At 36.5% G+C, this 27,085-nt stretch overlaps 1 protein-coding gene across 1 annotated transcript in view; it reads left to right on the top strand.

Annotated features, from left to right (window-relative positions):
• The window catches only part of FMN2 (formin 2), a gene marked incomplete at both ends in the record, with an annotated part of 160,041 nt that overhangs the window by 66,409 nt on the left and 66,547 nt on the right, over positions 1–27,085 (top strand). The window contains 2 exons of the mRNA XM_080615867.1: positions 3,679–3,766; positions 26,924–26,985. Coding sequence (XP_080471993.1) covers positions 3,679–3,766; positions 26,924–26,985 — 150 coding nt within the window. The remainder of the gene's footprint in view (positions 1–3,678; positions 3,767–26,923; positions 26,986–27,085) is intronic.

The following is a 27,085-nucleotide window of genomic DNA, read 5'->3' as shown; positions in this document are numbered from 1 at the left end:
GCAAAATTCCATGCAGTAGCTAAATATTATTCTGGGGAAAGGAGATCTTCATATTTTTGCTTTGGGGTTCTCATCAAACATGTGTTTTGCATTACCTTTCACTAAATATCTCTTTGACTGTTTTTGCTTGTGTTAAGAAATCAGGCAGAAATTTGGCATGTAGTTCATTTACTGCTTTACAATGAGGACCACTAAACAATTAGAAAGTTTGTCCTAGACTTCAGGCTGCAGATAATATCTCTAGCTTCCTTTTGATTTATTTTTTAAAGATTTGTTTAAAGCAGAGTTCCAGAACCCAGACTAAAAAAGAGCTGTCTATTGTGTCTGGGGCTTTAGATCTTGTAGAGATTGGATTTATCAAACTTTTGTTTTTCCGCTTTTAAATGGCGTCACTCGTGTGTAGCCTGTAGGCTCAGACTATGCAGCTGATTTACTGTTTTATTTTGAAATGTGGGAATTACGTTAGGCATTTATGTTAATAATCATAGTTTCTGAATTAGGATTGTATTGTTACAGCCATTCTATTGGAGGAAACTATAGTGTTCACACAGTTGACTGAAATGGGAATGAAATGCTCAATAGAGATTAGTATAAAACTTGACATAAAACCTAGATTTAAGTAAATCCAGACAAAATCGGTAGCTGCTACATAAAAACAGTCTGTTGTTGTTTTGCACCCATTCACCTGACAGCCATGTTCTTCCATACACTCTTGATGGTGTGGTTTGAAATTTTAACAGCAAAGGGATGTTATTTTTCACAGGGACAGTGCATTTTTTGTTTGTTTGGTTTGGTTTTGGTTTTGTTTGTTTGTTTGCTTTTCCTCCTCCCCTCTGATCACTCCAGCTTATTCTTGCTCTTTAGGCCCCTAAGGGGGAACAGTTTAGTTCTTTTGGAAAGGTTAAGTTGTGGACCCTTCCTTGTTCCTAGATATGTTCACATCTGAATGCAGTTGTAACACTGTTTTGGGGAAGACCACTTAACAAAGCTACCTTATTCTGTTTTCTTCTTTTGTTATGGCCAGTATAGTAGCCTGCATCAGTTAGTAGCCTGCATCAGTTAGTAGCCTGCATCAGTTAGTAGCCTGCATCAGTTAGTAGCCTGCATCAGTTAGTAGCCTGCATCAGTTAGTAGCCTGCATCAGTTAGTAGCCTGCATCAGTTAGTAGCCTGCATCAGTTAGTAGCCTGCATCAGTTAGTAGCCTGCATCAGTTAGTAGCCTGCATCAGTTAGTAGCCTGCATCAGTTCTGCTTCTTCGTATTTGCAGAGTAATGAGTGACAATAAATATGCAAGCTTACTCTGGATGAGCTCTTGCTGCTTTGTGAGACTATTGTTTTTTTCTTGTAGGACTTTTGAATGGTTTGTTGGTTTTGGGGTGGGTTTTTTTGTGTTGGTTTTTTTTTTTGGGGGGGGGGGTTTGTTTTTGGTTTTGCCAACATTAGGATATTGGGATAGTTTTCTTGTTCAAAAAAAAAAGGCCACAAAGGACTCCCTCTATATGTTGATGACAGCAGCAAGCTTAAGTTATTCTATTATTGTGAAATGTTTCAGACTTGAACAAAAGCAATAATGGTTGGGTCTGGAATCAACAGTTTCCCCAACATTTTCCATACTGAATTCAGTCTTGTCAGTGTTGAAGCAAACAGCTTTAAGGAGAGGTTTTTGAACTTCTGAAGAGTTTTTTGAAGAGTTTACATTCTTTTTTAAATTTTCTACCCACTTTTTTTTTTTTTTTAGAAATTTTTTTTCATAGAATGCAAGATATTTGTTTGGTGGTTACTAGAAATGTACATTGCAACATAATTGTTAGAAAGAGCTGATCCATGTGTTGCTACCCAAGATCTATTTTATAAACCCTTTGTAGCTGCAAAGAAGTAAATAGAAAATAGCTTCTTTTTACAACACGACAATCTACCTCAGGTTTATATCAGTTCCAGGCTTACATGAACTTAATGTTCTATTTAAAAAACATTTAGAGTTATAGTAACCTATTAGAAAGATAGTGCGGGATATCCTAATTATATTTTCTGAATTAGGTTAGTTTTTCCATTGAATTCAGAAAATATGACTATCAAATGCTATATCAGTCTATTAGACTTCAATTTGAAATTCTTCATAATGTATTACATGGATTAGACAATTGCATGGAGTTTTTTTGCTAATTTTTGGCAGATAATGTCAATGGCTATGCCCTGAATGTAGGTCTTTAACTTGCGAACAATAGTTATGACATATTTGGTTTCTAATGTTAAAATTTTCAATTCATGAGCAGGATGCTGTGTTTTCATTTTGCTGTAACTAGTTAGTCATCTACAAGGAAAGAAGGATGAAATACCTTCATAATCAATGGTGATAAAGGTTTAATGGGGGGAGAAGAATATCAATAAATTAATCAACCAGCCAACCACAGTCCCAGTGGTGGAGTTCTGTGTCAGACTTTCACTATTTCTCTTCAGCTATTGCTCAAACATCAGTGCGCCAAACCTGTGTCCGAAACCTGAAATGAATTGAAGTTGGCCCCAGGGCAAACATCTTGTGGGTACTTTTTATGTTTGTTTGTTGTTTTTTGTTTTTTTTTTTTTAAGATGTGGCTTGTAATGTGATTGTCTTTACTCTGGCTAAATTAATTCTGCTTTTTCTAGTCTCATTTCTACTAACTAATTTCTAAATCATTTTGCCGGGGGGCTGTAGATGATACTGCACATTGGTGCTAAGATATGACCTGTGTAACTTCCTAACTTCAATGTGAAAGGAACCTGAACTTAATTCTTCTTTCCTCTAAACAACCCACAAAGGTTTGCTTCAGTGTGTATTGTACAATGTAAAATTCAGCAACCTGAGTAGATTAATATTAACTTCTTCCATCTACATAATTGTTGTAGCCCTGCATTGAAAAGTACTTCGTGTAGAATCACGTTTTGCAGATAAGGGTCTTTACCTGGCATTACTTGCTACCAACGATACAAAACTTACAAGTTGAATTCAAACAGCTTAGAGCCTTGTGGAAGACAGTCTGAACTACTTGTTGCTTTTATGCCTGTGAAACAAATATGTACAAAAGTACATTTCAGTGGCTAATTTTACCCCCTTACAGCAAGATGTTTTCATGGCTTAACTTTTATTTTTTTGTTTATTTTAAAAGCAAAAAAGCTTTGAGACCTTTTATATTTCTTAAAAAATGATCAAAGAACACCCCAATATGTACGTGGTTATTTTGCTTTTTAAATAAAATTCATCTTGGCGCCTACTACGTCAAACATTCAAATAAAATACAAATTCTCACAGTTTTAGCTTACATTGAGATGGAAATCATTGTGTGGTTTTGGAAACCAAAGCAATTCCAAGATAGACACAGTTGGAATTTTTTTTATGTGACAGCCTGTTTTGTACACTTAGTAACATCAGTGTGAAGTTGAAACTGTGCATCCTGATGAAGAAGGAAGTCTACAAGAACTTTTACAGTGACTGTTTTTAGGATTAAGGTTCAACTAGGTGACATGGTTACACTTGTAATGAATTTATGGAGCGGAAGCACACTTAAAAATAATAAAAATACTAATTTTTAGATGTGTATATAAACTACAAGATACTGTTTCTTGAATTTGTCATTAGTAATGTGAAATATCTTCTGCATTTTCCTGCAGATTAATACTAATAGTTGGATTTCTTTTGGCAGGTTGTCAAGTTGTTAAGTAACAAAAGATCTCAAGCTGTTGGAATATTAATGTCTAGCCTTCATTTAGACATGAGGGACATTCAGCATGGTAAGTGAAATAAGTATTGTTGATTCTAGCTCAGATCACAACATTAATAATCTGGAAATGCTAGTTATTTCTGTCTTTTGATATGTAAAATCAATAAGACAGTTCTTTCACACTCTTATTTTTCTGAAAATAGCTTGTTATGACAACTTTTTCCCCATTCTAGTAACATATCTGCCTTGTACTGTATAGAAAATAAAACTATTTGCAGAATTGCCATTTACAGTTTTCGCCATCAGTTACCTAGGTGATACAAATTATACGCACTTTGATTGTGGTATTTCTGAGGAAGCGTGATACGTTGTTTATTTTAATTCAGATAGCCTCAGAAAATATCCAGAAAAAATAATTATAACATTTAATTGATTTGTTATATAAAATAGTGCATACATTTGGATTAGCCCAAATTGTGCACTTCTTTCATCATGAACAGTAATTTTTATAAAGGCAGATTTTTGGGGGGTGTGTAATCATTTTCACATTTATGCTAAGAGACAGTAGTGCAAAAGGTGAAAAGTGGAATTGCATTTGTGTTCAGAGCATCCCTTATGTTTCCCAAAGGCTTTGGATAGATTTGAAGCAGACTGAATTATCCTGTGAAGTGCCAGTCTATCTATTAAATAAATGTGGTTTCAAGCATAACACAGACTTCATAAATCATGAAACATCTTGTGAACTTTCTAGGTTACATATTTACAGCCATGCATTCAGTTTACTATGATCTGCTTATTTTGTGAAATTATTCATAAATAGAACAAATTTCAGAGCACTCTGTCAACTAGTGAGTGACTCTTAATCACAGTTTTAAGTTTTTATTAAACTGTTTTGATGGTTACTAGACTTCCTCAAGCCGAAGCACTGAAGATGGTAGTCATAGAGCAAGGCGCCAGTACTGGCGCCAAGAAGTACTTGGTATTTCCAAAGCTGGCAGATGTAGTTCAGTTAAGTCATAGAGCAAAATCTGAAAACAATGATATGGTCCTTTCCTTCAGTCAAATATTCAGCTTGGTTTCAGTTAATAATGAGAACCTTATGAACAAAGGAGTCCGCCTAACATCTGTGTCTGTGGTAAAGCCAACACAAGTTCATTGAAAATTTGCTTGCTTAACATGCAACACTAACAATAACATGGCATGAATGTCAGTAGTTGAAGGGGTCAAACAATATTATGCTTAACCTTTATCCTATTACATTATTAAGCACACATGATCATCTAAAAGCTGTGTGTAGATTTTGTATATTCCTCTTTCAATAGCTGTTTTCTAAAACCAAAAGTCTTTGCAAAGGAGAATTTAGTACTGCTCTTATTACCTTGCTGTGCAGAAGTGATTGAACAAATACGAGAGAGCTATTGTGTGATGGGGGAATTTGTGGAAATGTCTGCAAGATCCTGGTGTAAAAAATGTTTCGGTTTTCTTTTGTTTTGTTTTTTTGTTTGGTTTTTTTTGTTGGTTGGGTTTTTTTGTTTGGTTTGGTGTTTTTTTAAGAATATAAAGTAAGCACAGAGGAAAAATAGAGAGGAGCAGAAAAGAAATTTGCATTGCAGGGCAAGGAAAATAAACGATCTCACCGAGGAGTATTTCTGGCATCAGTAATTCCATGCAAAATTCTCTGATCTAACCATAGAGACTGTGGAAAAAATATAAAACCACAAGCCCAAGTATTTAGCTTCACCTTTATGTATGCGCTATGTTTGCTTCCCTGTAGAAAGAAAGGGCTTTACATATTCCTGAGTTTTATAGCTGATTTATCTGCTGCAATTTGAACATACTGAGAAGATACTATGAAAATTAAAACACTGTTAAAGAGCGCCTGCATTAACAAAGTAGGCAATTGATATATTTGCATCTTTATACATTAAGATTTAAGACATATAAGAGTAACTACAGAAAAAGTCATGGATATTGTTTGTTTTCTGGCCCACGGGTTTAGTGGTGGTCTTGCGTTTTTACGATGTTTTAAGTACAGTGATGTGTGCATTTACCTGTATTTCATTCAGTACAACACAAACAATGCTTCTTCATAAATTTGAAAGGCAGCTTTTTTGCCCCCCACTGACAGTTTGTGGTACTCAGCAACTTTATAGGCTTTCTTGTAAATATTCCCTATATTGTATATAAAGCATTATCTGTGGGATGCAGTGTTCATGCAATTGCATGCATGTTGATGCATGCAGAAGAATTGTAATTAATTTTTTTTTCTTATGTCTTTTTTGTATTGGCCATAGCAAAACACCAGAAAGAGAGGAACTTTCAGTGCAGTGTGGTATTTGGTTAATTTATTGGCTTACATGCTTCTGTGTTTTAATTTTCTAATGGTTTAGACAAATTTCAAAGTGCTACAGGAACGGAAGGGAAAACAATTGTGCTGGGTATTAATTCACCTAGTGAATTTAGGATTTCAAGTTTTAGTTCATATGGTGTTTAACTAAGAGCTTAAAATGACTTGAAACCTGGGCAAATGTATTTAATGTCTTGTAACCTTTTTTTGGGAGGTGGGCTGGGAGGAGGGGAAGGAAAAGAGAGGCTTGTTTGGGGTTTTTGTGGGGTATATTTTTGTTTGCTTTTTAAGCTATAAATCAGTGGTGAAATACTGTCTGCAAGAAGCAATCCTTGATGAAAGTTTGTTTTGGAAACTTGAAAATTTGAGTCATTAATGATTTTTTTTTTTTTTTTTTTTTACTAATCTTCAACACTTGGCTACTTTTTCCTGCATGTGTGATCATATGGCATTTAGTGGGAGATCTCAGAATATTATAATATATGCTAAATAGCTTTCTTTGATAGATTGTTCCTTGTTAAGTGTGTGTTTGTAGAATTGCATTTGTCTGCTCCCAACTTTGAAATAGATTTAGTAAGACAAACTCCCAAACCCTGGCTACTTTTAAAATATTTTTACAGTGTGGAAGGAGTAGTTGTAATAATCAGAGCACGTGTGTACTGAACTCTAGTATGTCTTTATAGTAGTGCTTTTAAAGTAGGGTAGGTTGTTTTTTGCTGTTGTTATGTTTGAGTGTTTTTAGTAGATTCTAACTGCTAACAGAACTCCCAGCTATTTTATGCAGTCTAGGATAGAACTGTAAGGAATGTTGATCTCTCTAGTTGCAGTGCCTTTTCTCCACATTATTAGTATAAAAATAAGTTCTTTTCTCATGGTTTCTCTGGTTTCACACAAGATTTTACTGACGCCTATTTTTTTACAATCATCTATCAACTATGCAAAGCACTTTATCCAGGCGTTTAGCTTGGTTTTTTATTTTTGCTATACCACAAATATCCTTTATCCAGTATAATGTTCCCACCAGAAATATAGCTGTATTTGGCTGCATGATAGAGCCAAGGCTTTAGAAATGCCTAACAAGTACTTCTTACATATTTTTTCTTTATGGCTCAGATTTTTTTCCCAAAGACAAGACTTTAGCTTTAACACTAGACTTCTGGGTTTTCTTCCTGAACATTTCAGAGATGCAATGTGTGCTTAAATTAGAGATCCAGCAAGATTCCAGTTAACTGCATATAATAATCTATGATGAACACCCTAAACATTAATATATAATTGCATGTTAAGCCTGTGTGTGCGTTTAGGGACCATGTCTGGTAAGATATCTCTTTAATGAAGTTGTCTGTCATCACATGGAATGTAACAACTGTTTGAAATTGTAACTGTTGCAGAGAACATGGTTGTCAGTGCCTTCCCTAATCCCCTTGCTTATAAAGATACAGTGTATCCTTTTCTGTGTTTAAACTTTCATGGCTGTTGACAAGTGCAGCAAGAATAGCAAAAAATACTTGTGTTTAAAAACAGAAGGAAAAAATGAATTGAAGATGTCATCTAGAAGAAAAACAAATTTTATATTTCATGCTGATAAATATTACGTTTAATACAAAGTCAGCTTTATATCTAGTATTTATTTCCAAAATTGAAATGAATATTTTTTGGGGTTTTGGGGTGTTTTTTTCACCAAAATCTTCTTAGTCTGAGTGTGCCTTGTGAATGTTGAAAGTAGAAGTCTGGCAAAAACAGTATATGCAGTTCTCTGTCTTTTTAAGTTGACTAATCTTTTCCAATTCAGTAACTTTCTCTTAATGTGGTTTATCATTTCAGGCACTATGTTACCCCTAGTGTGGCTGCAATAGTCCGAATATATTTCTGTGAGGTTTTGTATAGCCCCTTGTGGTTGCCCTGGCTCTGTCAGAAGTAGCTGGGAGATTTCTGCCTCAGAATTTTGGGCCACCTTTCTCATATCACTTTACACCACTACCCCCCCATCCCCCCACCCCCCCCAGGGGACACTGGTAATCTGCAAATAAGATCAGGGCTCTTTTTATTACAGCCCTCAATTTGTTGTTGGCCAGTAATATTGGGAAAGGAGGCTGTATAAAAGAATGTAATAAGAAAAATAGCTACGGAAAGGGCAGGCAAATTTAACTGACAGCTGGTAAAGCCCAACCTTTTAATCTGGATTTGAGATTATTTTACTGAAAGTTGTATTTGCAGCAGAGCTTGCTCTGCTAACAGAAGCATAACTTCGAACAACAGATACATCACTGCCCTGAATTCAAGACAGATGTGCAGGAAGTGAATGCACTCTAAATGTTAGTGGGCAAAATAAATGTTTATCCTTTAATATTTGGCTATTGGTGACAAAGGAACATGAGAAAATCTTTGGTTTCTTACTTGACTGTGCATGCTGACACATAGAAATGATGAGCTAGAGAAACTCTCACAGGTTTAACTGAATTATTTACTGGAGCATAAAATTTCTCTTATGCTGCATTATTTAAATGTTTTGTACAGGAATTCTTGATGCATTGAAGTATCACGTAGCCTTAGTGCTCATAGATCCAAGAGATACTCTAAATGGAAAGCACTCAGGAAAGAATGACTCAACATCTGTAAAATAAGACTCGTGATTATTTTATGTTATGGGAGGTCCAGAGGTGATCTGAGCATTATTTATCCTAATAACAGTATATGTGTATAAGCGTAATCGTTTGACACGTACAATACTGAAATATTTGTCAAGAACAGGTATTTTCCCAAAAGACATTTTACTCTTTAAACAAGTTATGAGGGCAGACCAATACACGATATGTTCAGGTTCTTTGGACATTTTATACTGGAAGGTAAACCAGCTGCCCAAAATTATTATTTCTGTTTGTTGTGAATGCACAAAGATGCAGAACAGTTTTTCTGTCAGGTGGCAAGCCTTTATTTCTTTGTTAAAGACATGACCCATAAAGCAACTGTAGTCAATGTAGGTTAATTACAAAGTTTGAAACTTTTGCTGTTAGTTCTGGCTTATTAATTGAGAACTGAAATTTTTTAAACTTTTTTGTTTTCTTTTGATCAAATATTGGACATTCTGACACCTGAAAGTTTAAAAGATTATCACTTACTCTTGCTCTCTTACAGCCTTTCCAAATGTGTTTAGATTCTTCTGAAACACCACCAAGGAAGGATTACTTTGTTCAGCATTTTTCTGTCCTGTGAACTACCACTTCCTCAAAACTTCACATCATAATCCTCAGTTTTATTCCTTTATTTCTTCTTAGCTTTATGCTACCATATTCATTACATTATGCCTGCTGTTAGATTTTAAGCTCACACGGTTTATTTGTTTATAATTATTTCACAAGCTCCTATTGTGAAATTATTGGTAAGGAAAACAATGGAATACACAAAATGGTTTTTATAAAAGACAGACTAGAGTTAAGTTAGAGTGCAACACATATGTCTTGCTGCAAATGTTTCTATTGCTTTGATGCTAATAGTATGCCTACAGTATTCTGCGCTGAGCAGCCCAAAGCAAAACTGAAGCCCTCATCCGGCCAGATGAGGAGCCCTCACTCCTGCCAGAGACAGCTAGTGAGGAAGGACACTGAAGGTTTTTGGAGACAGCTGGGGTTTCTAATGGATGTGGCATAAACCCCAAAGCTGTGGGTAAAGCCCCTGAAAGCCAGTCTGGAATATTGAGAGCATGCCTTGAGTCCTCTTTCTAGCCTCTGAGATTTTCTGAAGCTCAGTTCAGTGACCAGAGGCCAATCAAGTAATAGCAGCAATTGTTAGGAAAAAATACAACCTTGGTTATCATTTTCTTTAACTATGCATGCAACACATCAAGATAGTGAGGGACAGCAACATATCTTCTAGAAAGGAACTGGATGCTTTATGTGATACATGCTTTTAGAATTAAAAATAAATTTATAGAATTAAAAATATTCTATAATGTAAAATACATTTTAAAGAATTTTTGATTTTTTTTTTTTTTAATGAGGAAAATCAAATTGAGGGGTGTGGTTTGGGGTTTTTTTTCACAATATTTGAATCAGCAGAGACTAATTACTGCCACATTGGATAGCTTAGATAATTAAAGATTTTTGTTCTTAAGAACATATGAATGTAATTTAATTGAGAAGTTTGTAAGAAACTAATGCATTGTTTGTCTGTAGTTTCAGTTGAAACAGTTTGTTGTTGGTTTTGTTTTTTTTTATTTGTGTTGAGTTTTTTTGTTTTTCTTGGAAGATTAACTTCAAAATGTTGAGCGAGAAGTTTCAGGAAAGTTCCAGTCTCCTAAAAGAAAAAAAAAAAAAAAAAAAAAAAAAAAAAAAAACCCAGCACTGTTATTTCTCACTTGTGAACCACATAAGTCACTCATAAGAGGGATGATCAAAAAATCCTAAGTATAAAAGCAACAAAATGTATGCCATTAGCAGTAGTACCATGCAAAAAACTGGGGGGAGGAAGGAAGAGGGAAAAAGAGCACTTGGTCTCCTTTCCATAGCAGAAATATTTTCCAGTGGTCATAGTTTTATACATTGCTGAACTACAAAGAGATTTTAGCATATGAAAATGAAGAAAAGCTTGTTAGTTGAGTAAGACCTTCCAATAACAGTCACACATTTTTTCATTAAGTTAAAAGGTTTAGAAGAAAAGGATATTTGCCATTACAATCTGTGATTTGTTCATATTTGTTTTATTTTAATACATTTTATGCACAAAAAAAATTACTTAACACCACTTACATGTCTATAGCTGTTAAAATCTAATTTAAATACAAGGTAGTTAAAATGAGGATTTAGTACAAACTTGCACAGTATATTCCTTTTTTCTCTTTTCTTTTTTTCCTATCACATTCAGTGTATCTGTTTTTATTGAGTTTTTCTTATCATCCCTTTTTTAAGGAAGCAATTAAAATTGCATGCTGTATTTGATCAAACCGAGATCTATTTAGCTTTGTATCCAATCTCCTGTGTGGATAACCAGAAGAAAAAGAAAACATAGTAATAATAAACAAAAAGAGCTGCACTGGCTGATCATTGTGCAGCCTCTATAGATTTCTATTTCATCTTTTTGCAGTAGTTGTCTTTCTCCAAACTGAAAAGTTTGTTTGGAATGACTTTCATGCAAGTCTGTTCTTTTGATTTTTTTGATTTTGGTTTTGTTGTTTGGTTTTTTTTTCCTTGTTACTACCTATGATCCATAGTTAGTTCTCTTTCTTCTCTTTGCAAATGAGGTGACTAGCCTTGTATGCTGTTTTCAAGATTTATGTGCACCATATGCCTGTGCCATGGTATCGCATCATCATCTATTTTAGGCTCAATTTTTTTCTGTATTGTTACTGCCATTCTGTTTGCCTTTAACTGTTGCTAATTATTGAGCTTATGTTTTCACAGAACTATGAAAAAAATCTGAGTGTCTGTTTTGGAGCAGTAGTTGCTAATTTCGTATCTGTCAGAGTGCTTTTACAGTTTGGTTCCTTTGCCCCCCACACTCCCCCTTCCCTCTTCCCCTCCATCTACTTTGCATGTATTGACACTAAATATCTGAGAGAACCTTTTGTATGTGTTTGTGGTCAGCTTTAAAGAAGCTAGCTTTTATTATCTGTCGACATTGCCACCTCACGTTCTTTAGACAGCATAGGAACCTGCAAACGTCCTAGTAAGGCTTCACTGCTACAGCTCCGTACTTTGAATACTGATCATTCATTTTCGTAATTGATATCATGGGGGTCTTTTTGGGTTGTGGGTTTTTTGGTTGTTTTTTTTGAGCAGTTTTTATTTTCACTCAGAGTAGACCTTCCCTCTTGTCCTGTGACAGCATGCTTTTCTTCTGAAGCCTTAGGTAAGGATTGTGAGGAGTCTTTTCCAAATCCAGTATCACTCTGATCACTCTTACCTGTGCCTTTGTTGTCTTCATTAAAGTGGCAGTATTTGATTTTTTGGTCATGACTATCTACTATAAAATGACATGGTACATTGCTTTCTGATTACATTAGTTTATCTGTACGTACTTTTTAAAAGCTGTTCTTCCATATAAAACATGGATGCTTTCCAGGCACAGAGGTCAGACAGACTGGTTTGTAGTTTCCAGCATCATCTCGGGAATCTTCTTGCAATTTGTATTCACATGTTCTGAAACTTGTTCAGTTTGAGACAGTGCTCAAACCTTTATTGTTTGAGAAGTATAGAACTTGTCCGAGAACCTCTTTGACCTTTTCTGTGGTTGTGAATCCTAACACAAATACTTTGTTTAACCTTTTCTGATTATCTTTCTTTTGTGCTTGTTTTACAGTCAGATTATCTGCAAGCCCAACTGTTTCCTGTCAGGGTTCATACATCTGATGTGTTTGAAAGCAGTTTTATTACTGGCTTTATGCATTTGGCAAGTTGGGTTTAGACCTTTTTGTGGTTCTCCAGTTTACATTGAATTTATGAGACTTTGCTTTTGTATTTTCTTTGGCTGATTAGCACTGTTTGAAGAGTATCCTTTATTTACAGATGTCCCCCATGCTCTCATGTTTAATCATATATGTGATTTTTGAGGAGTAGGAATACTGAGGAACTGAAAAGACTAGAGGGAAAAGGGTGCTTTGAATTTTTCAGTTGACAATTTTTTATTTTTCTTCTGAACCTGTAATGTAGCATTTGTAAGCTTCCTTCTGACCTCTAAGCTTTTTCACCCATTTAACTGGTTTCTCATTTGAATTCTTTCTTGTCAAGTCTAATTTTATGGTGTTACTTTTAAAAATCTTTCCCCTGTCTTATAGTCATTTTATATAAGACTGTTATGGTGTCTCCAACTGTTTTGTACATTATTCAGAAGTAAATCAACCGTTGCTTCTCCTCTTTTGCTATTTCTTCCCAGTTGCTTTGAGCAATAATTACAATACCCTGAAATTTAGATTCTGCAAAATATACTTAACAGATTAAACCTTTTGTTATGTTTTCTATGTTGCATATTATCTTACAGCTTTTACCATTTACAAGTCATTTTTAGCATGCTTGTTGAGTGATCTGTTCTAGGGTAGTAGCTGTTGTGTTTCTACTCAGGCATGAACTTCTTCTGTAATGAATGTGGTAGATTTGTACAGTTGATTGCTCTATCTTAACAGACTTGTGCTTCCCTTGGTATTCATTGCCACTCTTCTGCAGTAACTAATTATGGCACCATAAACAACCTTATATTATTAGTGTCACGCTAATTATCTTCCTTCTGTTATGTTTAGAACAGCTATTAAATCTACCAGCAAGTATAAATTTGCCCATTGCCAGTGCTAGATGCCTGGAAAATATATGGGATTATATCATACACATGTTATGGACTTCGTGTATTGAGCTCTGCTTATCCGGGTCATTTTACTGACTCATCTCTCTTGGTTTATGCCCTTTCTCTCCGCCACACCGCTTTCCTCTCCAGCCCGGCCAGGTGGGAGGCCGCGCGGCCCCTGCCACCCTCCTCTCCTCCAGGTGGGCCTCACTTGCCCTGCGCTGTCGGGCGCACTGCCCCAGGCGGCCGCGCGGCCGGCCCCTTCTCCCCGCTTCCAGCAGCAGGTGGCAACAGCGGCCCACGCTGCCGCCGCCGGCGGGGAGCTCCGCGGCCCCTCGCCGGGAGACGCCGGCACGGCTTCATGAGCTACCTAGGTTTATCCTGCCTTTAACCGTTCTTTCTCTAGTTTTGTCGTGACCCCTAAGCAAAGAAAGATCAAGGTTATTTCTGTTGTTCTGCTGTTGCACAGGAAACCTCCCCAAGCAATATGTGCTAGACTCTGCTTCAGTATAATGTGTTTTCTGTTTTTAGGGAAGCTGGGATTACTTTAGCTACCTGGACACAAAACAGAGCTCAAAGGTATTGAACTGAAGTAGTACAGAGTGCCTCTTGTAATCTTAAAGTTCTCAGTAGGCTGAATTCAGTCATGATGCTGAAATAAATACACATCAGTGATTCCAAATAATAGTTTTTTGGTTTTGTTTTTGTTTTCTTAGAATGTATATATTCCGGTTTTCCATGTATCCAGGCATTTGGTTTTATTACAATCCCAGCCTTTATTTCCTTGAGTTATTAATACCAGCTTTTCAGAAACACTTTCGAGCATGAAAAGAGATGGAACTTAAACCATAAACATGCATCCTTCTGCCCTCAGTTATCACAGTATTGTGATTTGAATTGTAAAGCTGTGTCATCTGTCATCTACCTAGTCAAAAATCTTGTGTTATTTTCATAATCCCACCACACTTAGAACGTGGACTAAATATCACAAGATCATTACATCATTTTCTTAGCATCTGTAGCTCTTTAATATGTAACTTCAGAATATTTGATGAAAGGCTTAATGTGCATTAGTATGATACTATCCCTAGTGCTTATCCAGACATCAGACTGGACAGACATATAGAGTACTAGGCTGTGTCCAGTCTGTTCTCTGCTATGCCAAATATAAAATTGAAATTTGATTGGCAGAATAAATTGAGAGTATGTCATTTTAATTCAGTAAGGTACAACCATCTGATAGAGGAAAAGGGACATTTGATTTTGAAATTTAACTTCTCAAATGTTTTGTATCTGTAATTCCTGAGCAAGAAAATTTGTATTTTGACTTGTGACTGCAACTGTTGACTGCACTGCAATTACAGATAAATGACAACTTGCTTTGCCTGATTTCTGAATCCCTTAAATTTCCATGTAGTATTTTCTAACTAGCTATAGTACTGTGGGTACTGACGATATCATACACAGCTCACTAGCTTGAACCATTAAGCAGGGAAAGCTTGTTTCTGAATGATCCTGGATGTCTTCATGGGTAAAAGAACTTGCAGTACTTTCTGTTGTAAATAATCAAAAAGTAGCAACATTCTGTGTAGTCTACGTAAAATTATACTTGGCTTGTGGATGTTAGAGAAGACGAGTAGAGAACTTTGGAGGGACTTCACAGAAGGCGAACACACAACTCTAGATTTTAAAAAGAGCATTCTAAGTGCTTCATCTGGCTGCTTAGGCAAGTCAGTAATATTGCCTGATAATTTCTGCCTCAAGCTATTAGTCTGCATAAATACGAACATTTTAGCAGTATAAATTATCCTAAGTTCCAGCTGAAATTTTAACCTTCAACCTTTGCTTTCTTTGAAGTCACCGATAGTTTTGCTATGGACTTTGGTGAGTCTAGGATTTCATACTAATACTTTAAGTGATGGAGAAGTCAATATATCCCAGGAAACATTTTTCAAAAGATTAATATCCCTCCTTTTAGCACTTAAAGTGCTCTTTCCATAGTGAATTTGTCAGATTAATTTACAGATCCTTCATTCTTTTCTGCTTTTGGTCTGTGAAATTATGGAGCCATCTACTTTTGGCTATCTTCTCGTGCAGGTATGTGTAAGAACTGTAATCAGGTTGCTTCTTAACTTTCTTCTTTGTAAGCTAAATAGATCAAGCAATTCCACAGAAAGACAATTCTTGAGGTTATTGAGGCTATTCCCTTTGTTGATGTTCTTTGATGTTCCATCAGCTATAGCTCTAGTCCAAAGACTGTTTTTACTTCTAGTCACTCCTTGAGAGACAAGGAGTCTTACTGATTTTCTGATCATAATTACTAAGAGTGTAATGAAGATAGTTATTTGAGAGAGTTTGAGTCTGCTCAGAAAAGACCAGCTTTCTCATTAGTATTGCCACATGGACTTCACTGAGGATTAATAACTATTTTTAATATCTTTCTTTTCTGTGTTGGTAAAGATGTATTTAGTTGGGGTAAATTGAGAACAAATTCTTATGGAAGCTGAAGATACTTTTCTTTCTGGTGGTGTTTCATAAGCCATTCAATTTTCAGATCTATGAGTTATGCAGTTGTTAACTCCTTCACTCAAAACTAAATTACTTAAGTAATTTAAGCATTCTAAATTTCCAACTCCAACACACCTGAAGCTCCATTAACTGTATACTAGCTGTGGGTAAATCGAGAGCACAAAAGCACAGATCTTAAGTTAGCTGCTTAATGTAGAGAATATTAAAAAAAAAAAAAAAAAAATTACATTTGATGTCTACCCTGCTAACTTCATCAAATAAATATACAGAGTGCTATATAACTGTATAAAACTGGTATATCCTTGCCATTATTATGATGGATTAATTATGGCCACTTCATCTCAAACAAATATAATAGCAAAAAAATTGAGAGGTTCAGTAGTGGAGTAAAAGAATGATTGAAGAGCGGAATGTGCATAAGGAACATGGAAAGGCTGGGGACTGTTCAGATTTGCACAGCATCATAGAGTAAGGCAAATAGTTCAGAGACCTTAGACAAAAAGTTAGCAACATCGTAGTGATTATGATGTTAGAATAACCAATAACTTATTCTTCCAATAGTTGCAATAATGTTAATCTACATTTATTCTTGACTTTGCACTATTTTGAACCAGTGTTTCATCTTTGCCAGTGAACTACTAGATGATTCTAAATAAATCTTTTGGTCCTTCTCCTGTATTTTGTTTATCTTTTGATATCATTTAGAATGAGTTCCACAAAGCATGAAAGAACTTTTCCTTTTTGCTTGTGGACCGGACTTATCAGAGCTAGCCATAGCTTTGTTACTTTGAGCCCCTCTAATGAAAATAGCTAATGTGGAATTAAACCAAAAGCCAGGAAAATTGAATTCTGAAAAAATCCACACGTAATTTGTATTCCAAACAAGTCTTGCTAACTTCTTCAAGCAGCACTCAGTAAGAGATGCTACCTTGTTCTGCGAAGTTTGACTTGCATACATCCCTTGACTGTCACGGATACACCATCATTGTATCATCACTGGTACCACAGTTAACATGTGGAAATCCCAGGCCTGATGTCATTGAAACAGAGATTGAAAAGCATTAGAGCCCATGTGGATCTAAAAAAAAGTCAAAGACTAATGTGCAGGAAACCCAAATTTTATTTCACTTGACTCATGAATACAAAGCTATAAATTATATCTGTCTGCAGACAGATCAATACACAGTGTCAGGTCCACTGCTTAATGTGCCTTGCAGCTGATGTATTTGTCCAGCTTGTTTTTATAACGTGCACTGTAAATACATACTGTCATGTAAACATCCAAAAATGTTTTCCTCAGGTATCCAGTATTAGTAGTCTCCCCACCAAAAGTGATATAATTGATAGGTATGACAAGTTTTGTTTTGAGAATCTCTAAACAAAATGCCTGTGGCGTGTTATACTACCTAACCAGTGAAAAAGCTTAGTATAAGCTGATACTGAAGTAAAAGCCAGTAGCATTGTTTTTCATAGCAGTAATTTTATTTTCTGTAACAGAATTTCTTACATGTAAAATATATCATTATGTCAATGATTAATTTCATACTAAATTCTTGTTCTTGAAACACTTCTAAAAATACATTTAAGGGACAAGAAGTTTGTCTGAAGAGCAACCCCTACTATAAGGTTAGAGTACTTTTTTAAAAAAACTTATTTAAATGTGTTGTGTCATTTGCATTTGTGTACTATGCTAAGCTTTAAGTAGCATTTTGGGAGTTATCATGGTAATCCTTTCCAATTTGTTGAAAATCTTGAATCCTGCCAGTCAATCTTGCAATATAAATTCACTCCCCAAAGACTCTGGCAGATTCATTGAGACTGCTTCTCTGTGCATTATAGTTTAAAATAAGCTTAATTTGGTAAAATGCCAGCCTTTTCTCAACCTTCCTATATTCCACACCCATGGTTTTTTCACCTGCCAAATTCAAACAAATCTTATCTAAACAATTAAGATAAGCACTGAAGTACTCTCTATAGTCAAATCAGCAAACCTCTCAAAACCAGAACTGAAATACAATCTCTCTAAATTAAACAGTCTACAATGGCAATCATGTTTGTATTTAAACATTTTATTCTGAAAAGATTACAGCATCAGTCTCCATTTTTTTTTCCAGCCTAGACAAGAAGGCGACATAGTGAGTCAAACAAAATATATTTGTTCATTACGAACTGAACTTGCACACTTTTTATAAACAAACTGTATAGGTGTATGAAGTTAGACTTCACATAATCAGTAACTGCTGTCCTTAATATAGGAGTCAATTGTTTGAAATGTATGTAATGTAACTGTTTATATTAACTATGTACAGCTAAATCTAGTTATATATTTTGTCATTTGTGTATATATATTGATATGTACATAAAAAAGCTCTATTGATACAATTTTGTTGCTGTGTAGTGTAGGGATACAACGTTAAGGAATAGGAATGTTAAGGACAAATGTCTAAAAAGCTGAATTGTTTTGGTAAGAGAAGATTCAGTACAAAAAGTGATACTAAATAGTCACTCTTTTCAATGAAGTCTTCTGTTAGTTCAAATTTTGCAAATGCATCTTCTTGCTTTACTGCTTCCCAGAAATATAAGTGCATGTTCTTGAAGGTATTTAAATATTTCAAGTCCTTTAAAAACAATCTGAAGCAACAGCTAAACTTAATCCATGGCTTCTGCTTGGAAATTTTGTTTACTGTTCTGGTTTCTTACATAAGCTTTAGATCAAGGTGAATTACTGCCCCAGTAAAACGGTGTGCAAGCAGTTCTAATTGCTGTGTCTTGCCTCTCATTCATGCTGTATGTACTTATGTTGAAGATCCAATCTCCATTGTGCTTTGTGCAATGAAAGTTTTCGTCCTGAGAAGGCTGGAGTATTTGCTAATAGATAAACATATCACAAAGGTACTGAGGGCAAGCAGGTAGGTAATAATACAAAATTGTTTTCATTTATATTAACTCCCCCTAGTACAGCCGTCCCCCTACCTACACATTATCAACAGGATTTTTTTAGTAGAAGCTTTGCAGGACCTGTTTTAAAATTCTGTTCTTTCACTTTCTGAGAATCTATAAAAATTCTACAGTCACTATCATTGTGTGTTTTGCTGCAGCTCCCACTAGCACAGAAAAACACTGTTTTTTCCATATTTATGTAGACAGACCATTTATTTCAGAGGCCCATTTGGGGTTTAACTTTCTGCATTAGGGGATTCACATTTCTATTTTTTGAGATAAAGAATAATCCCAAGAGAATAGCAGTAGTTGTGAAGTTGTTGGAAGTAGCACAGACAAAAGCATGACCTTGTGCAGTAGGTGTGTGTTAGATGAATTATGCCAATAAACTCACATGGGGAAGAAAAAAAGACAAAGGATAGCAAATTTTGAAGTTTTGGGTTTACTATGTAACAAAGAAAAAGACTACAAACTTTGTATCTTAATTGATTTTTTAAATATAAATAGTAAGTTTGATTTAAATCTGGGTTTACTTTGCAAGTAGCTTGATATTGTATCATACCATAATGGTTATAGCAGGAAAGGAAGCCAATTCACTTTGATCTTCTAAGGCTCTCTTGGTTCTTTTTTTGCTGAGAACATTGAGGCAGATATTGTTTCTTCTACTTCTGAATTGAGCAGTTCAGCTGTCAGTCATTCCAAGGAACCGATGAAATTGCCTACTTTGAGACTTTCTTTTTTCTCTGATTTGCTAGTATTTACATGTGTGGTGTTCTTGCATTTTCTTCCAAAGACGTCTCTCAGTGAAGACTTCCATTCTGTATTCAGCAAACAAACAAACTTATTTGTTCTTTTTTTCTAATTTGTTGTAAGAACCATTTTATAAGTTTATCAGGATATATATTGAGTTGTCTTCCTTGCATCAGAATTTTCCACTGTTTAAGGTTTACCAGTATGCTAGTTTCCTGATTATGTTGGATTTTGACTATTGACTATTTTTTGAAGTTTCCTATCTGTATGTTGTTCTTGGAGCAGGTATGTGTTTGTTTTTTGGCTGTTTGTTTGGGTTTTTTTAATTAACTCAGAAATAATCATTCAAGGAAGACCATAGTGTGACACATTTGACCTATTCATGTAGTCCTGTGGGCTTTTTTCTTCCAAATATACTTTTTATATATATGAAAATGAACTTCTCATCAAATTTTCCAGTACAGCTACTTGAAAAAGTTTCAGAAGGTTGAATGACTTGTAATGTTACCATTCTTCCTCAAAATCAGGTAGTAATTTTGAGACTTTATTTATGCTTATGGTTTCTATATAATATGGATACAGTTTCATGAGATCATTCAGTGAAGAAGAATCAGTCTGCCTTTGTTAATTTGCTGAAGTGACTGTCTATTGCTCCATTTGATAGAGCAGATGTGAAGTCTTGCAAAGATTTGGTGCTCTTCTGGAGAAAATGTAAGTGTGAAAAGGAAGAAGCAAAGATGTTCAAGAGGAAAAAAGGAACGGCCTCTTGGAGTGATACTGCTTGTTTTTTGGAGAGCCATGGAGAAGTCATTTGTGGTGGAAATCAGCATGAAGAACTTGAGTGGGTGGTTTGCTTGTTGATCTCCCTGAAACATAGATCTGAATATAGCAGGATTGGTTCAGAATTCCTTTTGCAAATTAGAGGTGGTTTTGCTTCAGCTACTGCTTCTTTTGTGAGGAGGTAAACTGTAATCAGTTATTAATTAAGTAGGATTTGGAAATTGCTCAGTCATTTTTTGGGGAGACAGCAGTGCTCCTAGGAGGTCTTGGAAGAGGATGGAGTCTAGAGACAGAAAAGCTTAGGAAATGTACTTGGAAAAGCCAAAGAAATGTAGTGTGATTTGAAGCCTGCCCTGAGAAAAGGGAAGACATAAACCCAAGATTTGGACTGAAAGCCGGTCTTCTGAAGGTCACCTCCGTAAGTAAGGCTGTTCTAATGGGAGTTTATGACATAAAAATTGGATCCAAAGGATGGAGTTGATAATTCCTTTTTTTTTTTTTTTCCTGAAACTCTACTCAGTGTGAAATTTTGAATTTTGGCCACTTCATTTTAAAAGCAAATTCCAGAGGTTTGGACTTGCAAATAGAATAGAATTTCCAAGTACTAATGGTTTATGTAAGTGGTACTATTAGATTCATAGCCTCAGGCAAGTGTAAGTTTGCTGTGTCTATATTGCCTATTTTGTTCTGTTGGTAGCTGGTAGTTCACAATGTAGACAGATGAATAATCAACTGTAATGATCTGTCTTACAATTAAAAAATTATAGCTACTTCCATTTATAGTCTTCCTGAGAATACACTGCATCCTTCAACTCTCTGCTGGTGTTTTCTCATGCCTTTTTTCTTAGGATTATATTTGCAGGCAAAAGCTTTGATCTCATTGGTGGCTTGGTTACATACTGTGTTCTTCTGAAGACATGTGGGTGATGATTATTCATTGTGTTTATTTTTTTGTGATGTTTGTTGTTTGCTCTTTTTTTTTTTTCGAGTCTGTGTTCTAAACTGCCTTCTATGTATGTGAAAGAAGGTCTGGTTGTTCTCAGAGTTCAGGTATGCCTCTGAAAATAGTTGTGTGCTTTACACTAATCCCACTTTTTTTAGCACCAATGTTCTGCTCCTGTCAGGTGAAGTATTTTCTCAGGTGCATAGCCAGCCTTGCAAATGACTTAATATTACTAAGAATAGTAAGTCTTTGTCCCGCTGCATATACTTTAGCATCCTTCCAGTTTGAAAATAATACCTAAGTTGGCTTTGTTATTGTGTGTTTGTGTAATTTATTTTTTCTTCAATTTATGCTGTAAAAACTCTTCCATTCTGCTAAATCTTCTGTATTCTGCAGTAGCATAAGAAAGATATCATTTCTGTCCCAAACATGCCAGTTTAAATTTCCATGTAGATTGTGATAAAAATAATGAAAGTATCAAGAATGCTTAAGACCAACAAGAGATTCCTGAACCTTTATTTTGCATAGAAATCTATTTAAATTCTTTCTCCCCCTCTGTCTTTTAAATTATCAAGAAATCATTTGTGATTGCTCTTCAACCCCTCTTCTTACTGGGTGGGCATTTTTGTCATCTGTTGACTAGTGCTTAATTTGAAAAACAAACAAGTCGCTGCTTTGTAGTTCCTTTTATTTTCACCTGTGCATATTTGTGTATCTGTACACACTTGGTTAAAATTTTATTTTATATATCTATATATTTGTATTCATATACAATTATGTACATGTACATCAAATAATTTTATCATATAAGGGCTTGAGATGGGGCTGGCTTGCTGGTTTTATTGGCAGCAGTGGCAATAGGAATGCAAGAAAGTAACAGAACTAAGAAATCTTGAAGGTAAGAGGCTGAGGATGCCTGAAACTGATGTGATTAAAAGAAAGTTGTTCCTTTCAGGTATTCTTCACTGCTTTCTTACAAATGTATCAGGAATGCTGGGTGATGAGCTGGCTATTAAAGATTGTTTCATAGTAGTCAAGACCAGGAAATGGCAATATCAACTTTGAAACACGAAAATTGTTTTCTAAAATAGTGACACCAGCTAAAATATCCAGTGACTGCAAGACTATTATAAACCCTTCTCCAAAATTTTGCTTCAAAGTGTACTGGAATTGTAGCATAGCTCAAAATATTTTCATATGAGGAAATTAATGTTTGTCTATATATTTTTGTCGTTACTTTGCCACCACATATGGAATCCTTTGGTTAGATATTTGTGTAGTCATGCTGATTGTAGGGGGTGGCCATGTTTAGCCATTGAGTTTGGCTACATAAAGAAACATCATTGTTTTTATCAGTTCAAATTGTCTAGATAATTGAATTAGATGTGCAACAGTCATGATTTATTTTGCGAGCTATCATGTTCTGCATGACAGTGCTGCAGTACTGCCAAGGAACAGAAGCTCATCTCCTGACTCCCCAGAGTGGGGAGAACAAACCTATAGTGAATACTGAAAAATCCTAATGGGATGCTAGAGTGCTATTTATGAACTTACACATCTTTAGATGAAGTGTGTAGAAATATATTTTTCTTGGGAGGCAGGGATGTGAAACATATATACTAGGATCTAATTTCTCCAACTCGTTGTCTCAGAGTGATTTGTTTTTAAGCAGCTCCCTGAAGTATGTACACTCTTCTGCATACCTCTTTTGTTGAAAGTACACAGACCTGGCACCATTGTGTTTGCCAGACATTCTTATCTCCTGCAAGCATTCAAACAAAAGTGTTCTATTGCTCCTTGAGTAATCCATGGGTGATCTTAACATTGAGCAAAAATCAGAGCAGGATTTATATTATGTCATATTTCTCAACGCAGGATTAGACAGTCTCCGGAAGGAGGTGGAGCAGGGAGAAGAGTCTCTGGAAAGGGGGGTGGAGCAGGGAGAAGACATCCACAATTCAAAATAAATAGTTGAAGGATTGTGTGTTCATATATGAAATGATTGCATAAGCATAAGAATGCTGAAATATAGGGATAATTCAAACTGATATCCACAATATATCCTGGTTTTTATAAAGCTGTTTGTACACAGGCTTTGACATATATGTTTTTGTAAAGTAGAGGTCTCAAACCAATCTAGACCCAGTTTCTATTTGCGTGTTAATTTTAGTCTCCAGTTCTACAAGGCAAATTTGGCATGTTTTTAAGCATGCAGATAGTCCTACTGAGCAGCAAGGATTATTAAATACAGCATATACTGCAGTACCTTGTTGGGAAGACATCTTTAAGCCTCTGTTGCAATAATTACTATGCTTGGCGGGGGGGATAATTTTAAAATATATCAAATAAGTAGTAGCAGGTTTTTGCATATGCCTTTTCCCAGAAAAACAAAACAAAAAACATAAAATCATAGAATCATAGAATAGTTAGGGTTGGAAAGGACCTTAAGATCATCTAATTCCAACCCCCCTGCCATGGGCAGGGACACCCCACACTAAACCATGCCACTCAGGGCCTCATCCAACCTGGCCTTGAACACCGCCAAGGATGGAGCACTCACAACCTCCCTGGGCAACCCATTCCAGTGCCTCACCACCCTCACAGTAAAGAATTTCTTCCTTATATCCAATCTAAACTTCCCCTGTTTAAGTTTTAACCTGTTACCCCTTGTCCTGTCACTACAGTCCCTGGTGAATAGTCCATCCCCAGCATCCTTGTAGGCCCCCTTCAGATACTGGAAGGCTGCTGTGAGGTCTCCACGCAGTCTTCTCTTCTCCAGGCTGAACAGCCCAACTTTCTCAGCCAATCTTCATACGGGAGGTGCTCCAGTCCCCTGATCATCCTCGTGACCTCCTCTGGACTTGTTCCAGCAGTTCCATGTCCTTTTTATGCTGAGGACACCAGAACTGCACACAGTGCTCCAAGTGAGGTCTCACGAGAGCAGAGTAGAGGGGCAGGATCACCTCCTTTGACCTGCTGGTCATGCTCCTTTTGATGCAGCCCAGGATACTGATTTGGAGGAAACTCCAGGAACAAACTTGCCAACAAAGTTTTCTTTGTTGGCTTTCTGGTTGGCTTTCTGGGCTGCGAGCGCACACTGCCGGCTCATGTTCATTTTCTCATCCACCAACACCCCCAAATCCTTCTCTGCAGGGCTGCTCTCAATCTCTTCTTTGCCCAACCTGTAGCTGTGCCTGGGATTGCTCCAACCCAGGTGTAGGACCTTGCACTTGTCATGGTTAAACTTCATAAGGTTGGCATCAGTCCACCTCACAAGCGTGTCAAGGTCCCTCTGGATGGCATCCCTTCCCTCCAGCATATCAACCAAACCACACAGCTTGGTGTCATTGGCAAACTTGCTGAGGGCGCACTCAATCCCACTGTCCATGTCATCGACAACGATGTTGAACAAGACCAGTCCCAACACCGATCCCTGAGGGACACCACTCATTACTGGTCTCCAGCCGGACATCGAGCCATTAACCACAACTCTTTGTGTGCGGCCATCCAGCCAGTTCTTTATCCCCCGAGTGGTCCACCCGTCAAATTGATGTCTCTCCAATTTAGAGACAAGGATGTCGTGTGGGACAGTGTCGAACGCTTTGCACAAGTCCAGGTAGATGACATCAACTGCTCTGCCCCGTCCATCATTTTCGTAGCCCCATCATAAACCACCAAATTGGTCAGGCAGGATTTCCCCTTAGTGAAGCCATGCTGGCTGTCACCAACCACCTCCTTGTTTTTTATGTGCCTTAGCATGTCTTCCAGGAGAATCTGCTCCAAGATTCTGCCAGGCACAGAGGAGAGACTGACTGGTCTGTAATTCCCTGGGTCATCCATTTTCCCCTTCTTGAAAATGGGGGTTATATTTCCCTGTTACCGGTCCTCGGGAACTTCACCTGACTGCCATGATTTTTCAAATATGATGGCCAGTGGCTTAGCAACTTCATTCACCAGCTCCTTCAGGACTCGCAGATGGTTGTCATCAGGTCCCATGGACTTGTGTATGTTTAGGTTTTTAAGATGGTCTCGAACCAGATCCTCTCCTACATTGGGCCTAGGGTCTTCATTCTTACAGTCCCTGCATCCGCTTTGGGTGGTGCGGTCAGAGCCTTTGCCAGTGAAGACCGAGGCAAAGAAGTCATTAAGAACCTCAGCCTTCTCCAAATCCTGGGTAGCCAGTTCTCCTGATATCTTCCGGAAGGGGCCTACGTTGTCCCTAGTCTGTCTTGCATTTGCTATGTACCTATAGAATCCCTTCCTGTTATCATTAACATCCCTAGCCAAATTTAATTCTAACTGGGCCTTAGCTTTCCTAACCTGGTCCCTAGCTTCCCGGACAATATCCCTGTATTCTTCCTGAACTGTTACATTGCCATTATCTTTCAGATTCTCTTGTCTTCTGGTGAGGAAAAAAAATCTTAAAAAAAAAGTTATTTTCTAAATATTGACATTATTTCTGAACACTGAAGACGCTTCTAATTAATTTTGTTTTAGTCAGTCCTAAAATTTGGAGTTGTGCCATTCTTAGGAATACAGTGTAGCCTGCTGAATTTAATCAAGATCAACACTACTGTCATTGTAATTTTGGTATGTTGTAACTAAAACTATGTGTCAGGCCTGGAAAGTGGAAACATGATGAGTCCCCCTGCTCAGACTGGTATTTTTAATTGCTTTTGAGCAACCTGAAGCACATGAGCTTGAATTCTATTGTCTGTAGTATAGGTATATACAAAGAATTTGTATTTAGAACATAGGTTCTAATGCAACATTCTAAATTTCTTGCAAAGCTTAAAACCTGGATGAAGTAATCTGGATTTATCTGGCTTTGATATGAATGGTGAGTATGCTTGTAAAAACTATGTAAGAGGATGACTGAAAAGTACTATTTGAAAAAGAATAATTTTTTTTTATTATTAACTGAGATTAATTCTTCACTAGATTCAAGAAACATTTCCTACTTTCTATGAAATTTTCCTAATACAAGTCAGGAGTCAGGGTTGTGTTCCTCAAAGTGTGTATCTCTTGATTTTTGGGTGGTTTGTTTTTTTTTTTGTCCAGGTTAGGTAGATGGATATCACTCTGTCTGTGCTGTTGAACTGATTTTTTGATGATGAAAAAATACTGTATGTGTTTGGTGCCAAAATTGGTTGGGAACAGGAAAGGCATATTTTCTGTCTGTACTAAACATTTCGGCTTAGTGTATAGAAGACTTGACCCTTGTCAGGTATTTTGAAGTTAACTGACTGACTTATGGATTAATCAGTTTAAGACTGAAGCCAACAGTGACAGGAATGAGCTTTGTTGTGTCAATGTGTGTGTGGGGGGCTGTGGTGCAGATTTACAAATTTTTATAATGCTTTCAGTTGGACCATGAAAGTCTGATGTAAAGCTTGTCTCTCATCTCTGGCTATGGCCATACTCATGGGATCGTGTTTGTGTGTCTAGGGGGAGGGAATGAATTCTTTAACACTTGACACCTGGCTCTACCAGGTTTCTAGCTCATAGTCTTAGGAATGGCACTATTCAAGGCATAATAAAGTTAAAACCCTTAAGCTGTATGACCAGTAGGTCATAAAAACTGTTGGTGGGTATTGTTCTCAGATTTTCTTTCACAGCTGGATTATCATCCTGACAACTAATTCTTTTTTCTTTTGTCTTCTTTATAGCTGTTGTGAACTTGGACAACTCTGTAGTTGACCTAGAGACCCTCCAAGCCCTGTATGAGAATGTGAGTAATCAGGGGAAGTCCATATAATGTTGTAATACTGTAAGGCCATGTGAAGGTATTTTGGTTTGCATCAATATTCAGCAAGCTTGTAAAACGTGTC

The sequence above is a fragment of the Psittacula echo genome (assembly GCF_963264785.1).
Source record: "Psittacula echo genome assembly, chromosome: 4".
Lineage (NCBI taxonomy): Eukaryota > Metazoa > Chordata > Aves > Psittaciformes > Psittacidae > Psittacula > Psittacula echo.
Note: the sequence above shows the minus strand (reverse complement) of the source record. Positions and strands in the feature narration are given on the sequence as shown.